The sequence below is a fragment of the Octopus bimaculoides genome, chromosome 7 (genome assembly GCF_046866305.1).
Source record: "Octopus bimaculoides isolate indiv1 chromosome 7, ASM4686630v1, whole genome shotgun sequence".
Classification (NCBI taxonomy): Eukaryota; Metazoa; Mollusca; class Cephalopoda; order Octopoda; family Octopodidae; genus Octopus; species Octopus bimaculoides.
Genome location: NC_142934.1, coordinates 25,149,233 through 25,165,916, shown reverse-complemented (window position 1 = coordinate 25,165,916; position 16,684 = coordinate 25,149,233). Strand labels below are relative to the sequence as shown.

General features: G+C 38.7%; 1 protein-coding gene across 1 annotated transcript in view; it reads right to left on the bottom strand.

Moving 5' to 3' along the window:
- Window positions 1-353: 353 nt before the first annotated feature.
- LOC106872827 (HHIP-like protein 1) overlaps window positions 354-16,684 on the bottom strand; it is an 18,023-nt gene continuing 1,692 nt past the window's right edge. The window contains exons 2-8 of the mRNA XM_014919954.3: window positions 12,102-12,181; window positions 11,120-11,298; window positions 7,869-8,018; window positions 7,418-7,550; window positions 3,567-3,709; window positions 2,602-2,683; window positions 354-1,005 (exon numbers count right to left, since the gene is read on the bottom strand). Of these exons, the coding sequence (XP_014775440.1) occupies window positions 912-1,005; window positions 2,602-2,683; window positions 3,567-3,709; window positions 7,418-7,550; window positions 7,869-8,018; window positions 11,120-11,298; window positions 12,102-12,181 (861 nt within the window). The 3' untranslated portion in view covers window positions 354-911. The remainder of the gene's footprint in view (window positions 1,006-2,601; window positions 2,684-3,566; window positions 3,710-7,417; window positions 7,551-7,868; window positions 8,019-11,119; window positions 11,299-12,101; window positions 12,182-16,684) is intronic.

Below are 16,684 nucleotides of genomic sequence, written 5' to 3'. Positions count from 1 at the left end.
CTCCATTTTGGAAACCATATTTTATATATGTAATTTTTCGATTGAAAAATTCAAAGTTACCTCCCCACACCCGACAGAACGAATAATTCAAAAAGCAAACTAGGTTCAGAAAATGTTAGTTGTCTTGTAAACAAGATGATACAACAAAAGTTCAAGTAACATTATTAAAATAATACAATTCCACAATAATTCACGAGCTTCGAACGAAATGGTGCTTAATTTATCGACCTCGAAAGGATGAAAGGCAAAGTCGACCCCGGAATAATAATAATAATATAACGATGATGATGATGATGGCCCCGGCAACAGTAACACAGCAGCAGTTGCAGTAATGGTAGTAACAACAGCAATAATAACGATAGTAATTTTTTTTATTTGCCACAGGGGTGAAAGATGAGGTGGGGGAGAACATTACAAGGACGAACTGCAAAAGAAAAAAAAAACGGTGATGGTTTAGATAGAGTCAAGTATGAGAACGACTATATGAAGAAATGAAACATCCCAATAAAAGGATATCCACCTGGTATCAAACAGGGAGCCCACAGATCACAGATATTCTATAATGATGAAGCAAGTGCCCTCTCTCAGATATATTCTCAAAATAAAAATAATTATTAGTTGTAATGTTCTCTTCTTCAGAAAAAAGAACAAGAGTCAATTCTCATATTCCCAATAACACTTGAACTTTGTGTTGATATATGAAAGCAATAATGTATAAATATAGTGTGATAATACTGAAAGCCTTAAAGCATGTTTTTCTTGTTTTCGATGTTTCTTTTCTCTCTTTATCGGTTCAAAATAGCTGCTGTATTGTTGCCTCCCTTCTAACAATACATCATATTTACTAATAAACTGTGTTTATTAAAAATAACATGTTTATCTGTATACAAAATTTAACCAATATACCATGTTTATCCAAATACCAAGTGTGCTTTGATAACCAAGGTAATAAATAACACGAATGTTGTAAAAACGGTACTAGTTCGTTGGTGTGAACTTCCATCTCTGCCAAAGAAAGAAAATATCTTTATTAAAATAAACTATAGCATAGAGGGACGTCAATTAAATAAATACCAATGATATACTGGGGTCTAATAACGATAGTAATACAAGTAACTTACTGAGATCAAATTTAGTGATATTACTGATATACTAAAGTAAAATATAGTAATCATAATATTTGGTTTCAAATTTTGGCACAAGGCCAGCAATTTTATGGCAGGGGGTTAGTCAATTACATCGACCCCAGTGCTCAACTGGTACTTACTTTATCGACCCCGAAAAGATGAAAAGCAAAGTTGACCTCGGAGGAATGTGAATGCAGAACGCAAAGATGAACGAAATGCCACTAAGTCTGTTTCCCGGCGTGCTAACGTTTACCTGTTTGCTGCCTTATAACACTTATAATATAATGGAATCAAATCTACCAATTTGCATTGGTAGTATGGAGGTAGTTATTTAGGAGGAGATTTGGGCACTTGGGTCCTCTTTCCAGCCTTACAAAGTGGGATGGTTGGTGGCAGTAGCTGAAAACAGGGATTGACGATATCGACTAACACCTTCCCCGCAAAATTATCGAGTTTTTACCTAAATTAGAAAGTATGATGAGTAATTATATAAGGCAATGAGCTGGCACAATTGTTAGAGCGTCGGGGAAATGTTTTACGATATTTCTTCCGGCTCTTTACGTTCTGAGTTCAAATCCCATCAAGATCAAGTTTGCCTTTAATCCCTCCGAGACCCATAAAATAATAATAATAATCCTTTCTACTATAGAAGGCTTGAAATTTTGTGGGTGGGGGAGCTCTGACGATTATATCGGTCCCAGCGTCCGACTGGTGCCTACTTCATCGACCCCGAAAAGATGAAAGACAAATTGCAGGATCGGTAGTATTGACTAACCCCTTTAGCTACTGGCTTTTGTGTTTCAGGAATTATTATTTGTAATTACATAGCTAGCTTTATCTTATATTTCAAAAAGTAATTAAAACCATTAGAACTAAAACTAAATCTTAAGTAAAATTGATATTTGGAACATTTAGCCATTAAATTTTCGCAGTCAGAGAGTGATCTAATTACTAATTGCAGTATGCGTGAGAATGAGAGTGTTGACGTTCATACCTTTCCCAACAATTGAAGTTCGGTTGCAAACTCGATTTGCTGGGTGTTAACAATCAACTATACTTTATTACTTGCAAGGTCTCACAGTATCTGTTTCGACTCTCTTGCTCAAATCACGCCGAGGTCAGCTTCGCTTTCTATCCTTTCAGAATAGATAAAAACTAATCCAAGCCGGTGGATTGGCAGAACTGTAACAACCTGGACAGGATGCTATGAGTTCGAGTTCTGCGTTCATTTCACGCCATGGTCTGCTTGGTAGTAGACTTAATCTATCACCCATTTTAACACCACTACCTCGTACCCTGGGTGTCTTTAGCAGAGTTCGTCTGTTGCAAGCACTCTGGTCACGTCTCCAGTTTAAGGATGCATTCTTCAAATCCACCAGTTTTGGGGGCCCAGTAAAGGATCAAGGACAGTGCCTTTCCTCCTATCGAAAGGATAAAAACAAAATGGGAAAACAGAAACCAATAAATGTCATACCTGCTCCTGCTTCGAATACTGTAGACGTGTCCGGAACTTTGATGGCCAAATAGATCAGAAGTCGTCAACATATACAGCTCCCCTAAGAAAGAGAGGAAATAATAGTAACAATAATAGTAGCAAGTTATTGTTTTTGTTGTTGTGTAGCCAACATTTGCCTTACTTGAGGAGACTTATTATCAAAATATTTCCAAGCATGACAACCCCGTTTAGTGTTCAGGAATAGTGTGTCAGGAATTACACCAGTACGAAGTGAACTTTTTTTAGCAATACAGCCATGTCTGCACCCATTTAATATGGCGTTTAGTGGGGTTAGCCGCAGTAAAGGTGATGCAAGGAGGAAAAGCAGGCATCAGATGCCTTAATACAAGGAAGAAGGGGAGCATACCTGATATTTTTTCGTGCCTCCGAGACCGATGAAAGAAATGGAAGACATTATCATTAGACCGAAGACCTAGACACTGCTAACATTCCCAATGGGTCACGTGATGATATTAAACTAGGAGACAGATTAAGTCTATTCCTCAAGAAGAGGAACGGCCTCCCCGAAGCACTTACACAAATTTCCCGGTTGCCAAATCTCAATGAAATGGCATTAGAAGATCCAAAGCTATGGTTGATTCACATATTACCGATGCCGTGCAGCTGAATAGAACCCGAAACCACATAGTAATGAAGCGAACTTCTTAACCACATGACCATGCCTGCGCCTATGAAGGAATGTTTACCATTAAGTCTAGTACTCTTTTAGCGAATGCAGTCCGTAATATTTGAGTGTTGCTGCTTCGTTCTCCATAATACGTGGGCAGTGCTTCTGTCCAGAATCAACTTCGGAAGTCTGACTGAAAGTATTACTCTTCCTTTACACCCAATAATATGTTTAACAACAAATGAATATCGCTGGGAAGACGCGTCTCTACATAGGATATCAAAAGGAAAATAATTAATTATCTACGATGTATTACCTTCAATGTCCTCTCCAAACGACAATATGTACTGATTTTTCTGTGCTTCACTGTTGTTAGATTCGCATTTGATGTTTTCACAATAGGTAAGTTTGCTTTCTGACCAGTGGCCTGTGGGCATTTCATTCAAGAGGAACAGATCTCTGTAAAATCAAAACAATTATACACATATATACCATTTTCTGAACTTCTCCCACCATCAACACTACCTAGACCAGGGGTTTTCAAACTTTTTGACTTTATATTTCAGGCTTTACCTTAGGGACCCCCTTATAAACGCTTATGAAATTTATACATAAATATTTGCTTAAAATAACATATATTTTTACATTTATTTATTTAACAGTATTTAACAAATAGGTTTATTGTCAATTAAAAGATTTCGATTAAAAAACATATATAAAATCAAATTGCCCATAAAAAGTATTTGCTGTCCACGGACCCCCTGTCTTGTCCTTGCGGACTCCCTGTGGCCCGCGGACCACAGTTTGAAAACCCCTGTCCTAGACTGCTTCCCGTGCTGTATACAGGTCGTCTATATTACTTCACTACTTCTTGAAGTAATCATCCTAGGTGACTTCACTGCTCACAACTCTTATAGACTCTCACAGGCATCCCATATTAATGCTGTCAGTGGAGAAACCGAATATTTCGCAATTCTCCACTTCCTACATCATTCTTAACACCCATCACTGCCGAGACATAGGATACTCCAAATACTACCGATATCTTTCTCACTGATGTTTCTCGATCCAACCTCTACCAGAATAAAACCGTCTTTACAGCTATCGCACCGTCCGGCTACCGTCGTTTCGACATTACTCCAAGGATCTGGATCATGTACGGATTATTACTGTTCTCTAGCCCCAGGAACTGATCGGAGTTGATTAAAGACCACGCAGTACAAACATGGATGTGTACGAATATTTTTACTCAAGTTTGTTCACAACAATGTATTTGTGGTACAACTTCTTATGCTGGAAGATTTCAACGTTCACCCTTAAAAGGCCTGAGTAAAGACTGGCTTGCTAACCGAACAACGAACATTGCTGATCATCGCACTCAACAATTTACTAACTTCAAAACATCATGTTCATATTTTATTGCTAAGTTACGTTATATTTCGATCTGGTATTTGACTTATCTACAAATCTGTACTTGAATAATCCTTTACATCAAGATTACTTCAAGACTACTTAACCAGCGAAAAGGATATTCTGAAACTCTTTTACCTTTTACTAGTTTCAATCATTCAACTGCAGCCATGCTAGGGCACTACACTGAAAGGATTAGCCGACCAAATCGATCTTCCACCAACAGTACTTAATTTTTTGCAAGCCTGGTGCTTATTCTAACGTTCGCTTTTGCTGAACCACCAAGTTACAGAGATGTAAAGATACTAATACCGAGTGGGGGGGGGGGGGTAGTAAGCACATATACAAACATGTATATATATATATATATAATAAGTATATATAATATATATATATAATATATAAGTATATATAATTATATAATATATATATAATAGGCGCAGGAGTGGCTGTGTGGTAAGTAGCTTGCTTACCAACCACATGGTTCCGGGTTTAGTCCCACTGCGTGGCACCTTGGGCAAGTGTCTTCTACTATAGCCTCGAGCCGACCAAAGCCTTGTGAGTGGATTTGGTAGACGGAAACTAAAAGAAGCCCGTCGTATATATGTATATGTATATATGTATGTGTGTGTGTCCCCCCAACATCGCTTGACAACCAATGCTGGTGTGTTTACGTCCCCGTAACTTAGCGGTTCGGCAAAAGAGATCGATAGAATAAGTACTAGGCTTACAAAGAATAAGTCCTGGGGTCGATTTGCTCGACTAAAGGCGGTGCTCCAGCATGGCCGCAGTCAACTGACTGAAACAAGTAAAAGAGTAAAAGTATATATAAGTATATAATATATATATTATATGGAGCGCAGGCGGGAGAGATTTGTAATAATTTACATATGGAAAATACTGGAAGGGCTGATACCAAACTTTGGCATCAAGTACTACACGAATGCCCGCACAGGTCGCCACTGCATAGTACCAAGGGTACCGTCCACTGCATCTCACATAAAAATAAGGTACTGCAACAGCCTCGGTTTCAGAGGACCTCAGCTCTTTAATGCCCTGCTAAAACAATTGAGAGACCTGCAAGACATGGATATAGAGGTCTTCAAAACAAAACTTAACACATTCCTATCCACGATACCAGAGAGAGAAGCAAATTAGATCAATATGTAAAGTATATTGAATACATGATTATATAAAATGTTTATCGGTATATATTGCGAAGATTTCATTTCCTGTGGAATAGAAGATGAGAAAGAAAGGAACTGTTATACATATACACACAGAGTACAAATGATATAGGAAACTAAAGGAGTGGAAAAAGGTATGACAAATCCAACGGCTGTTTCTGGGGGCTCGGTGATCCACAATAATGTTTGTAGATTAATTTCATTAGAGAATGCCGCTGTATGGATGCATTTAACATAGGATGATACGAGCGTCCGTCTTCAAGGAAGAGATCTTACATTTGAGATCTTAAAACAGAGAAGTTCACAGATGGATTTGAAATGTACGATCTTTCTTCTGAAGACGGAAGCTCTCTTCATCCTATGTTAAATTCATCCATACGGCCGCATTCTCTGCTGGAATTAATCTACAAACATTATTATGGATCACCGAGACCCCAGAAACAGCTGCTGAATTTGTAATACCTTTTTTCTATTCGCTTAATATTCTATATCATTTGTACTCTGCGTAAGTTGGACCTTGTTATATGTATACATATGTATATATTATGTATTTCATGCATAAAATATATTTTATATATTGATCTGTCAAATTTGCTTATCCTCACATTTGTTTCTCTACCCTCTCAAGGGAATATATATATATATATACACGAATGGGCTATTTTCATTCTCGTCTACCAAATTCACTCGCAAGGCTCGGGACTATAGGGCTTTCCTATAAGGTGTTATCCACCCCTGATTGGAACTCTCCCGTATGACATGTACGCATGCTCAGTGACTTGCTTTAACAGTTGCAATCAGCTGAATGCACTTTGCCAGTGACATTTGACATAATTACCCACACTCTGTGGTCAGGATTCTTTTTTTGGTTTGATGTCGGTATCGAAGGGATTACCAGACACCGGACTGGTGAGAGCAGCTTTTACTCACATCGTGGTATTCGATGCTGTGTACGTGTCTGTTGTGGTAAAATATGCCACTCCTTAACTGTTGCTTTGCTTTCATCCGTAGCACGAGGTAATTATGTCATTATCTGTGAAATTCGGCAACTTACAAAGATCTTTAGATCAGGCAATACTTCACCGAGAGGAGATATAAGCTTCTGCTTATTCCTGTCTGAAGTATCGTCCGATACTTCAGACTTATCGTCCGATGAATTTACTTTGTTGACATTCTTCATCGACAGAATTTTTATTCCTTTCAACCTTTCAGTCAAGTCCGCCTTTCTTCCAGTAACATACTGTCCATATAATCTTAAATATTTCTTTAACTCAGGCACAGTAAGTACTTCGATAGCTGAATCATCAAGCTACTTTATATCCATGATAAGACGTAAAATAATAACAATGGCGTGGGTAGCCTCCGGAAGTTTAACTATCTACATGGAGATAACCTACTTATAGGAAAGCCCTATAGTAAAAGACACTTGCCGAGAGGTGTCACGCAGTGAGATTAAACCCAAGAGCATGTGGTTGGGAAGCAAACTTCTTACCACACAGCTATGCCTACTTATTGAAGTAAATACATTTTTAAATTCGTAAAAAAACCCTCAAAAGGAGAAAATACCTACATATTGAGAAAATCGCCAAAAATATATTTTCCATTTAAGTACGGTATTTTGTGCCCTCTGTATACATAGCCGCCAATAACAACTTTACGATTATAGCTGTGTCTGTAGGTAGATATCGGGAAGATTTCATTTCCTGTGGAATGGAAGAAGGGAAAGAAAGAAACTTTTATATATATATATATATATACAGAAATACTTGTTATGAATGCATAACTCATTGTATAAGTTAATAAAAATAAAAGTTAAGTATTTTTAACAGTTTGGGTCTTAATCTTACTCCAGAGCATACTCCTTTTTAGCATCACATTATGAAATTCACATATTTGTACATCTTGCGCTAGGTTTCAACAAATTGCGTCACCTCCCTCGCTGAATTAAGAATTATCTTTATGCTTCGATACCTTTATTTCCTTATAGTAAGTAATAAGTAATAATATATTAATACACTCACTAATTGTTTCTGAGTTACAGACACGATTTCGTCGACACCGATGTCCTTCTCGTAGATTCCATCCATAATTGCCTTCTTTATATATAATGTTGATTTCTTCAAACATTTGATCGCCGACATCTCCACAAAAGATACGACCACGGCCAGTTCCTGAAACAGTAGTAATTAGTGCTGCTTGATATTGCATAAAAAGAAAGAAAACATCTCCGCTTGTAATTTTACTCCAACCATACCATTGACATTTCACAACGACACCACCAGACCATTGTCCTTATTATTTCACTAATGAACATCATCTATATTTTGCTGTCCTCCATAATCACTGACACTGCTCAACTATATCTCCATTTCTATTACTCTCAATTCACCATGCCATTAAAATTTTTGACACAAGGTCAGCAATTTCGTGGGAGAGGATAAGTCAATTACACTGACCCCATTGCTCAACTGGTACTTATTTTATCGACTCCGAAAGGATAAAAAGTAAAGTTGACTCCGACGGAATTCGAACTCAAAGGCGGACGAAATGCCGCTTCTACCGATTCTACCAGCTCGTCGCCTTAAACCGTGCTGTTAACACTATACAGTAACACTCTCATCTGTATTTCACCTTCTACATATCACAGATACGACACAAAGATACTTCCATCTATATTGTACTTTAGTCATGTCATTGACCACCAACAGTTCTAGCTAAATATTTCCTCTGATCAACAGGGACATTAGAGTGAGAAAGTGAGGAGAGCGTCTGACGATTATTTTCCCCACAAATGACGAGGCATATCCTAAAAGACGTGATGAAAATTAGTGAGTATAAAGTTTAGGTCTATATTATGCTTTATTCCTACGCTTATGCTCTGATATTATTTCATCTTTTCCCTTTTTATAATTTCAAGAGCACTAAGCTGGCAAACTGGTAGAATCATTAGCATACCGGGCAAAATGCTTAGGGACATTTTGTCCGTCTTTACGTTCTGAGTTCAAATTCCGCTGAGGCCGACTTTGACTTTCATCCTTTCGGTAAAATAAGTACCAGTTGAGCACTGGGGTCGATGTAATCGACTTCACTCCTCCTCTGAAACTGCTGGCCTTATGCCAAAATTTGAAACTCATATTTTAAAGAACACTATGGATAATGTAGTTCTAGATATACAATGTCTCAAAATAAGGTGGAAAGGCCACCGTTGGAATGCTTTTCAGCGTTAATTAGAGCTGCTCTTACGCTAAAAAATACCCACCGACAGCGATTTGTTTGTAAAAAATTATGAGTTATATGTTTTGTCGATTGAATTGAGATTGGTTCCAATGATTATTTTTACGTCATATGTAAACAAACAAAAGTTTGTTTTTGAAGCGCTGAAATGTATTGTTGTACAAGTAGAAAGATATATTTTTCAACGCGTAAGTACGGATAGAACAGTATAGATAGAATAAAATCTTTACAGAGGAGAAAAGTCTGTCAGCAACCAGCCATGAGACTTGAACTGGTCGTTGACAGATTTTTCTGTACTGTAAGGATTTTATCGTACATATGATTATTTTTACGTTGCAGGTTCGATCACGCCGCGTTCAACTTTGTGCATGTGCTTTTTACTCGAGCCTCGGATTGACCAATATCTTGTGAGTACAATTTGGTAGGACGGAAACTGCGGAAGTTAGTCGTGTGTGCGTGCGTGCGTGCGTGCGTGCGTGCGTGCGTGCGTGCGTGCGTGCGTGCGTGTGTGTGTGTGTGTGTGTGTGTGTGTGTGCGCGCGCATTAGTTTTGTTTACTGGCATAAAACGTTATGGCAAGTTGTGTCCCTTTACACAAAAAACATAACTAACACTTCTATAAATAAATAGAGATCAATGAACTAAGAACTGAGGCTGATATGATCGATTAGAAATTATCAAGAATTTTATTGTACCAGTTATACCGCCATTGGCTTCTGTCTTTGAAATTATGTTTCGAGATTGTTGGGAAGGCGGGGTAAAACATGGTTCTAGGGCAACTGATACCAGGACAACTCATTTCCGGACAACTCATATCTGGACAATTGATATCTAGGACAACTCATAACATGTATAAAGGGATAAAGATTTAATTTTGAAAGAAAAGTCAAGTAAGAATAAAATAACCGCACACACCACACACACGCACAAATACACACACACACACATACACACACAAAAATACACACCACACACAGGTACGCACACATACACCACATACACACCACACACACGCACATACACGCAAACACCACACATACGAACCCCCCCACACACATGCACCACACGCGCACACATACACGCAAACACACGCACCCACATATACACAAACACCTCATACACGCATCCCACCACACACATACAGACACACCATACACACACACACACACAAATACTCGTCCACGGGTTAAATATATATACAAACAACGGAAACCAGGAAAACGGTCCTTATGAGTCCTCGAGAAGGATGCCTTACTATAAATATGACCACGAGAAGATTTGAGTCTTAAAAGCAATGATTAGGTTTAATTTTACGAGTTTACTTGACAGAGGAACGTTCTGCAAAAAAAGCGTGGGATGTGTCAAATCGATTATCTGTGAGAGCGTTATATTTGGTATGTCTGTCAGTAATTGATTAAAAAACGGTAAAAATTCAGCGAGATTTCAACTCGGAATTATGAGTCAAGAGTGTAGTAACGCCGTGCGCATGCGTAGTCTCACGCATGCGTAGAATTAAACAACCAAGCGTTCCCGCTCAATTCATCCTCTTTCTTGCTGGCCAGCAATAGAGCATGGACGTGTTTTTGCTGTCTCTCTACATCTTTCGGACTTACGCTCGACAGCTCGCTTACAACTACATAACAACGTCCCAACAACTATGCTCATACACACAGAAGCTGTAACAACAAGAGCTAAAGATGTATATATTTACCACCTGAATAAATGTTGTTTAAGTTGATAGTCTGGAGTTCAGCGTTCCGTTATATTTCATAATTTTATTTAGGAAAGTCAGGTATACATCTAATGATGTATAACCAACTTTCCTATACCGGTGACTCAATGAACGAACGTTTATATTTCATTAATTTTATATAGGAAAGTCAGGTATACATCTAATGCTGTATAACCAACTTTCCTATAAGAGTATTTAACATACAGCATATAGTGCAGTGTGTTATTATTTCATTTATTGTTTATATATATTTTTTAATTTTCAATTTACCAAAGCTTCTTATCATCAACAAATAGTCAATGCTTACCGGTCAGTGGATCACCTTGGTCGACGCTACACCTCCAAGCATTTTTAATGCCCAAAGCATAAATCTCTGGTGTGGCATCACTTGTGTTGATGAAAGGGTTATCTATGGGTATGCTGTATAACCGATCAGCTGATGGGACGTCCACATTGATTCGAAGTATTTTCCCAACAAACGTGCTCCTTACAAAAAGAGAAACAAAAGGGGAAAGGAAAGAAAAATCACTTCATTATTGTTGTCGCATAGTAAATTGTTGTATTACGCTGTTTCGCTACCCCGCTCCCACCAGTTATTTTTTATACCTTAGTCAGTAGAGGAAGGATTGCGCCAATGACCTTTTAAGGGGTTCTAAGATTAGTGGAAGAAAAGGGAGAAATTAACTTCAGACTCGACACCTGTCTCGAATTCTTGGAACAGAATGAACTCTGTTAAAAGTAAGCAATACCTAATGCCACTGATAACGTTTACCACCCAAGAACAGAAACAGTCGTTTCAACGACTTTTTTTTTATAGCTTCTGCAACCAAATGTCACTCACATGGTTTTGATTGATTCGAAGCTAAGACAACAAAGGCGGCGAGCTGGCAGAAACGTTAGCACGCCGGGCGAAATGCTTAGCGGTGTTTCATCTGCCGTTACGTTCTGAGTTCAAATTCCGCCGAGGTCGACTTTGCCTTTCATCCTTTCGGGGTCGATAAATTAAGTACCAGTAACGCACTGGGGTCGATGTAATCGACTTAATCCCTTTCTCTGTCCTTGTTTGTCCCCCCTCTATGTTTAGCCCCTTGTGGGCAATAAAGAAATAAGATAATAGACACTTTCCCAAGGTGCTGCAAAATGGGAGCGAACCCCAAATCACGTATTTTCAAAGTGAACTTACAAACACAACCATGCCTACTCCCATGTTATCGTTGAATCTGTGTTCGTATTATTTATAACTGTTAAAGAGAAGAAAATGAAAACTGATTGCTGTAGACAAGACTTACATGTTTTGAGCTAAATGCGTCCAATGACCAAACCCTGATCCTACTGATACATAAAGTAGACCATCTGCACCAAATAAGATCTGGAATAGAAACAATAGACAGCTTGGAAACTTAACATGTTTATAGGCATTATGTAGAATAAATGTATAGATTATGCAGTGATCACGTATTGGAAATTTAGTTTATACATTAAATCCGAATAACGGCGGGCATATAAAGTTTGACAATTAGTTCACAAATTAGTGTTGCTACGTATTAAGATTACAGTAATGTAAGGTAGTGCTGAAAGATTTGAAGTTCCGAATGGTGGGGAAGGCGAAAGTAAATTAGAATAAAATGGTTTCACATTGCATTTAAGAGCAGGCATATGCAACTAATACCTTCCTTTGGAAAAGAAACAAAATAAATGTAACTCTCGTATCCCTGTAGATCATGCTAAATTCAATGAATGTTTTCAAGATATCAGTTTCTGCACCACATAGCTAGCTAATAGGATCGCATGGCGAACAATCTTCAGTTTCCTCATCTATCTTTCATGACAATACAACAATCGACGAACAAAATGCAAACACTTTCGCAAACTTCAAGAGACAAAATTAAGCTTCGCCGAATTCAACATCACCATAATCATCCACCCGAGATACAGTAGTACTGTCAGCAAAATAATCGTTGACATCTCTAAAAGTAAACGTATCTCACAAAGCAAAATTTTTAAAAACAGGGGTTAAGTTTCACAAAGACATCTGAAGAAGGCAATCTGATAAACACTAGAGACAATTAATTTACAGGGATCTCTTACAGCTAGTAATAACTCTTAGTATCACAAGACTACACAAAGAAATGAAAACGAAAAGCACCCCACTCCCACCCCAAAATGCTGTAAAATGCGATATAAAGTAGTTGGCAGAATGAACAATTCTAACAACTGTAACATCCCACTACAAATTTACAATAATATCTTCAAATAACATCCTCGTGAAAGTTATTTGAAGATGTTATTTAACAAGTATATTTCCAAAATCATCTAGAATCTGAAATTTTCTATATTTAATGCCACAAGCATCCACCCTTTCACCCGCCCTTTTTGATTTATACCTGCACGACCTTTCATGAAAATTCGCTCGTTGACGAACCAGGACAGACACGTGTTACTCGATCCCCATCAGATGTGTGCGGTTTTCCATCCGTATTTTGCTCAGCTGTTCGGACAAAGTTTGTCGGTTCCATATACGGCTCCAAATAAAGTGCTTACAGCTAGGCTTGCCAAAATTGCGTAGCCGTCCAGGTCTAGTGTTGACTTGCAGGGTTTTTGTTGAGCAATTATTGCGCATAGGATAGATTCAGTTATCGCCCGAGTCCCTCGTGAGATCTGCCTCACTTATCTTTGGCCGGGAAAAGTAGGCAGCTTTCCTTCATCTAGCAAGTGCGTGGCAGTCATTACTAAAAAGACTGAAGTTAGACACCGGCATCGGTCAAGTTCTCAACTACTTCAAGTTTTATTTAGCAAGGAAGGTGAGAGGGAAGGACGAGGCTGCTCTCTAATTTGGTGAAAGGTGATTGAGAGTGGCGAACATGACCGGAGTGAACACGTCTACTTTCAGTATGCGCCCGTTGGCCGGAGTAGACAGTTGGGGCGCGGACTGTTACCTTTTATAGTCAAGATAATTCTGGATGTTTGAGTGTTCTTTAATTGGCTTCAGACAGTAGTGCCCCAACCTATAGAGAACATTTCTTTATTGAAATTATATTGTTAGCTAGTGTTACTTTCGTACTCGTTGCTTAATCTAGGTTGTTTTATATCTCATCCTTGTTTCGTTCCTAACATTTTGGGACCTTTTACTCATCCCTTAGAGCGTTGGTCAAATTGTCCTGAGGTATTTGTTTTGGCTCTTTATGTTCCGAGTTCAAATTTGGTCAAAGTTAATTTTGCCTTTCATCTCTGGGTTTGATGGTATCCACTAATTCGTGCCCTTCAAAACTACAGGCCTTGTGTCTAAATTAGAAACCATCCAGGACCATGTATTGGTAGAATAATTAGTGTGTCTTGAAAATATTGTGGTTATTTTTCTAGCTCTTTATATACCGAGTTTAAATCCAGCCGTGAGCAATGTTGCCTTTCATCTTTTCGGGTTCGATAAAACAAAGTACCAATCACATACAAGGGTTGATAGTATCGACTAAACGCCTCTCCTCAAAATTGCTATACTTGCATTTGATTTAGAAACCATTTTGGCTCTTTACATTCCAAGTTCAAATGCCGGTGAAATTTTGCTTTCATCCTTCCACCGTCATAGTGTCAGACATTAGGCATATCGAGATGATCGGCACTACTCTAAGGAACTGCGGGGAGGTGACAGGATAAAAATCAATCTCAACCAAGAAAAATCAGTGGACCTACAGCTCGGCACATGGAGAGGCAGGTCAAAACTATCCCACAGCGTCATGGGGCGCTGAACGAACAGACGGACCATTTAAATTGGTCGAAGTCTGATTTGGTTTTGCTCTCCAAGTAGAGAAGAACTGAGACGAGGTGACAAGCAAGGTGGCCAATTTCATCCAGAAATGGTCCGAAAGAAAGCTATCCCTGAAAGGTCTAGCAGAGGTGGCAAATTTTTACATTGATCCCGTCTTTTCCCCATCTGACTGTTGTGCCTGGCCCTAATTGACGCCTGACTAACTGGAGCGCCTGCTCTTTCGCTTTCTGTGGAAGGGATGCGTTACTCTACCCAGGTGCCCTATTTTTTGTAAAACCCGCTGAGGGGAGGACTTGGCAAACCGTGGCTAATTATGCGCAGACATGCACTAAGGCTGCAATACCTTCAATAATTCCTTGACGGTGAGACGGATTTTGCTACAGTTCGTCTCTTCGATATAGCTACAACCCTAAGTAAAGCAAAGACTAAATCAGATCGCTTGACATCTGGGATGTCAAGCGCTCACAGCCCTCTGCTAGTTGGGCAATGCCGTCGGTGGAAGTTCCACCTGAGCGATCTATAATGGCAGATAATAGCGACGGTTTTATTAGGGAAGCGCTGGGCATCTACGAAAATCAAATGGCTGGACTGTTCAGGAGGACTTTCAGGCCTGCACCCATGGATAATTTCCAGAAATCTCTGGTCTAGCAGTACGACTGAGGAGTATTGGTGGAAGTGCTGTTAGTCGAGTTTATCCGAGATGAACGCAGAGTGACGAAACTGTTCTACACGCACTCGTCCAGTAACCAAATTATGTCAAACACCTGTTGCCACATGTAGGACGAATCTAGTTGCCACATGTTGCCACATGTAGGACGAATCTAGTTAATCAGCTGAGTCAGTAATGGAGATCGTTCCGCTACTTTCTTTTGGCCAGGAGAGACAGGCACAGTTTATGTATCTGGTGCCTTCAGCGAAAGAGATTGTGCAGTAGACCAGACTGAAAAGGTTGAAGATAGACACCTTCCTCTTTGGCCAAGCCCCCTTCAACTATTTCAAATTTCACTTGAAAAGGTAAGTGATAAATTAGAGGGAAGTGCTGCCTTTCAGACAGGCAGATGACAGGGCGAGCAAGGTCCAAGTGGACGAGCCCACTCGGAGCATGCACCTGTAGATTAAAGGAAGATAAGACAAAAAGCACTTATCTTTGTAGCCAGGGTGACCGTGGTTTTGTGGAGTGTCCACGAATAGTGCTCGGACGTTTCTTTCTTTTGGAGAATTACTCAGTCTTTGGAATTTATTATTTCTCTTCTTACAGCTATTCTCCCTTTTACATGCTCTTTTAGGTCATCCAACATTGTATTGTCCAGTATTGTTCCAAATTTTTGTGAACCATAGTTAGTTAGTAAAGAAAACATTATTATTATTATTATTATTATTATTATTATTATTATTATTATTATTATTATTATTATTATTATTATTATTATTATTATTATTATTATTATTATTATTATTATTATTATTATTATTATTATTATTATTAAGGCGGTGAGCTGGCAGAATCGTTAGCACGCCGGGCGAAATGCTTGGCGGTATTTCATCTGCCACAACGTTCTGAGTTCAAATTCTGCCAAGATTGAATTTGTCTTTCATTCTTTCGAGGTTGATAAATTAAGTACCAGTGCAACACTGGGGTCGATGTAATCGATTATCCCCCCCCTCTCGCAAAGTTCAGGTCTTGTGCCTATAGAAGAAAGGATTATTATTATTATTATTATTATTATTATTATTATTATTATTATGAAGGTGACGAGCTAACAGAATTGTTAGCACGCTGGACGAAATGCTTGGCGGTATTTCGCCCGTCGCTATGTTCTGAGTTCAAATTCCGCCGAGGTCGACGTCCTTTTCATCCTTTCGGGGTCGATAAACTAAGTACCAGTTGAACACTGGGGTCGATGTTATCGACTCATCCCTTCCTTTAAAATGGCTGTCCTTGTGGCAAAATTTGAAATTATTATTATTATCATTATTATTATTATTATTACTATTATCATCATCATCATCATTATTACTACTACTAACCCTTTCGCCCTACCGAAGACTCAGTCATTGGCTCAACTGTGAGTCACACTTGATACCATTAGCGTATATTAATCCCCTGTT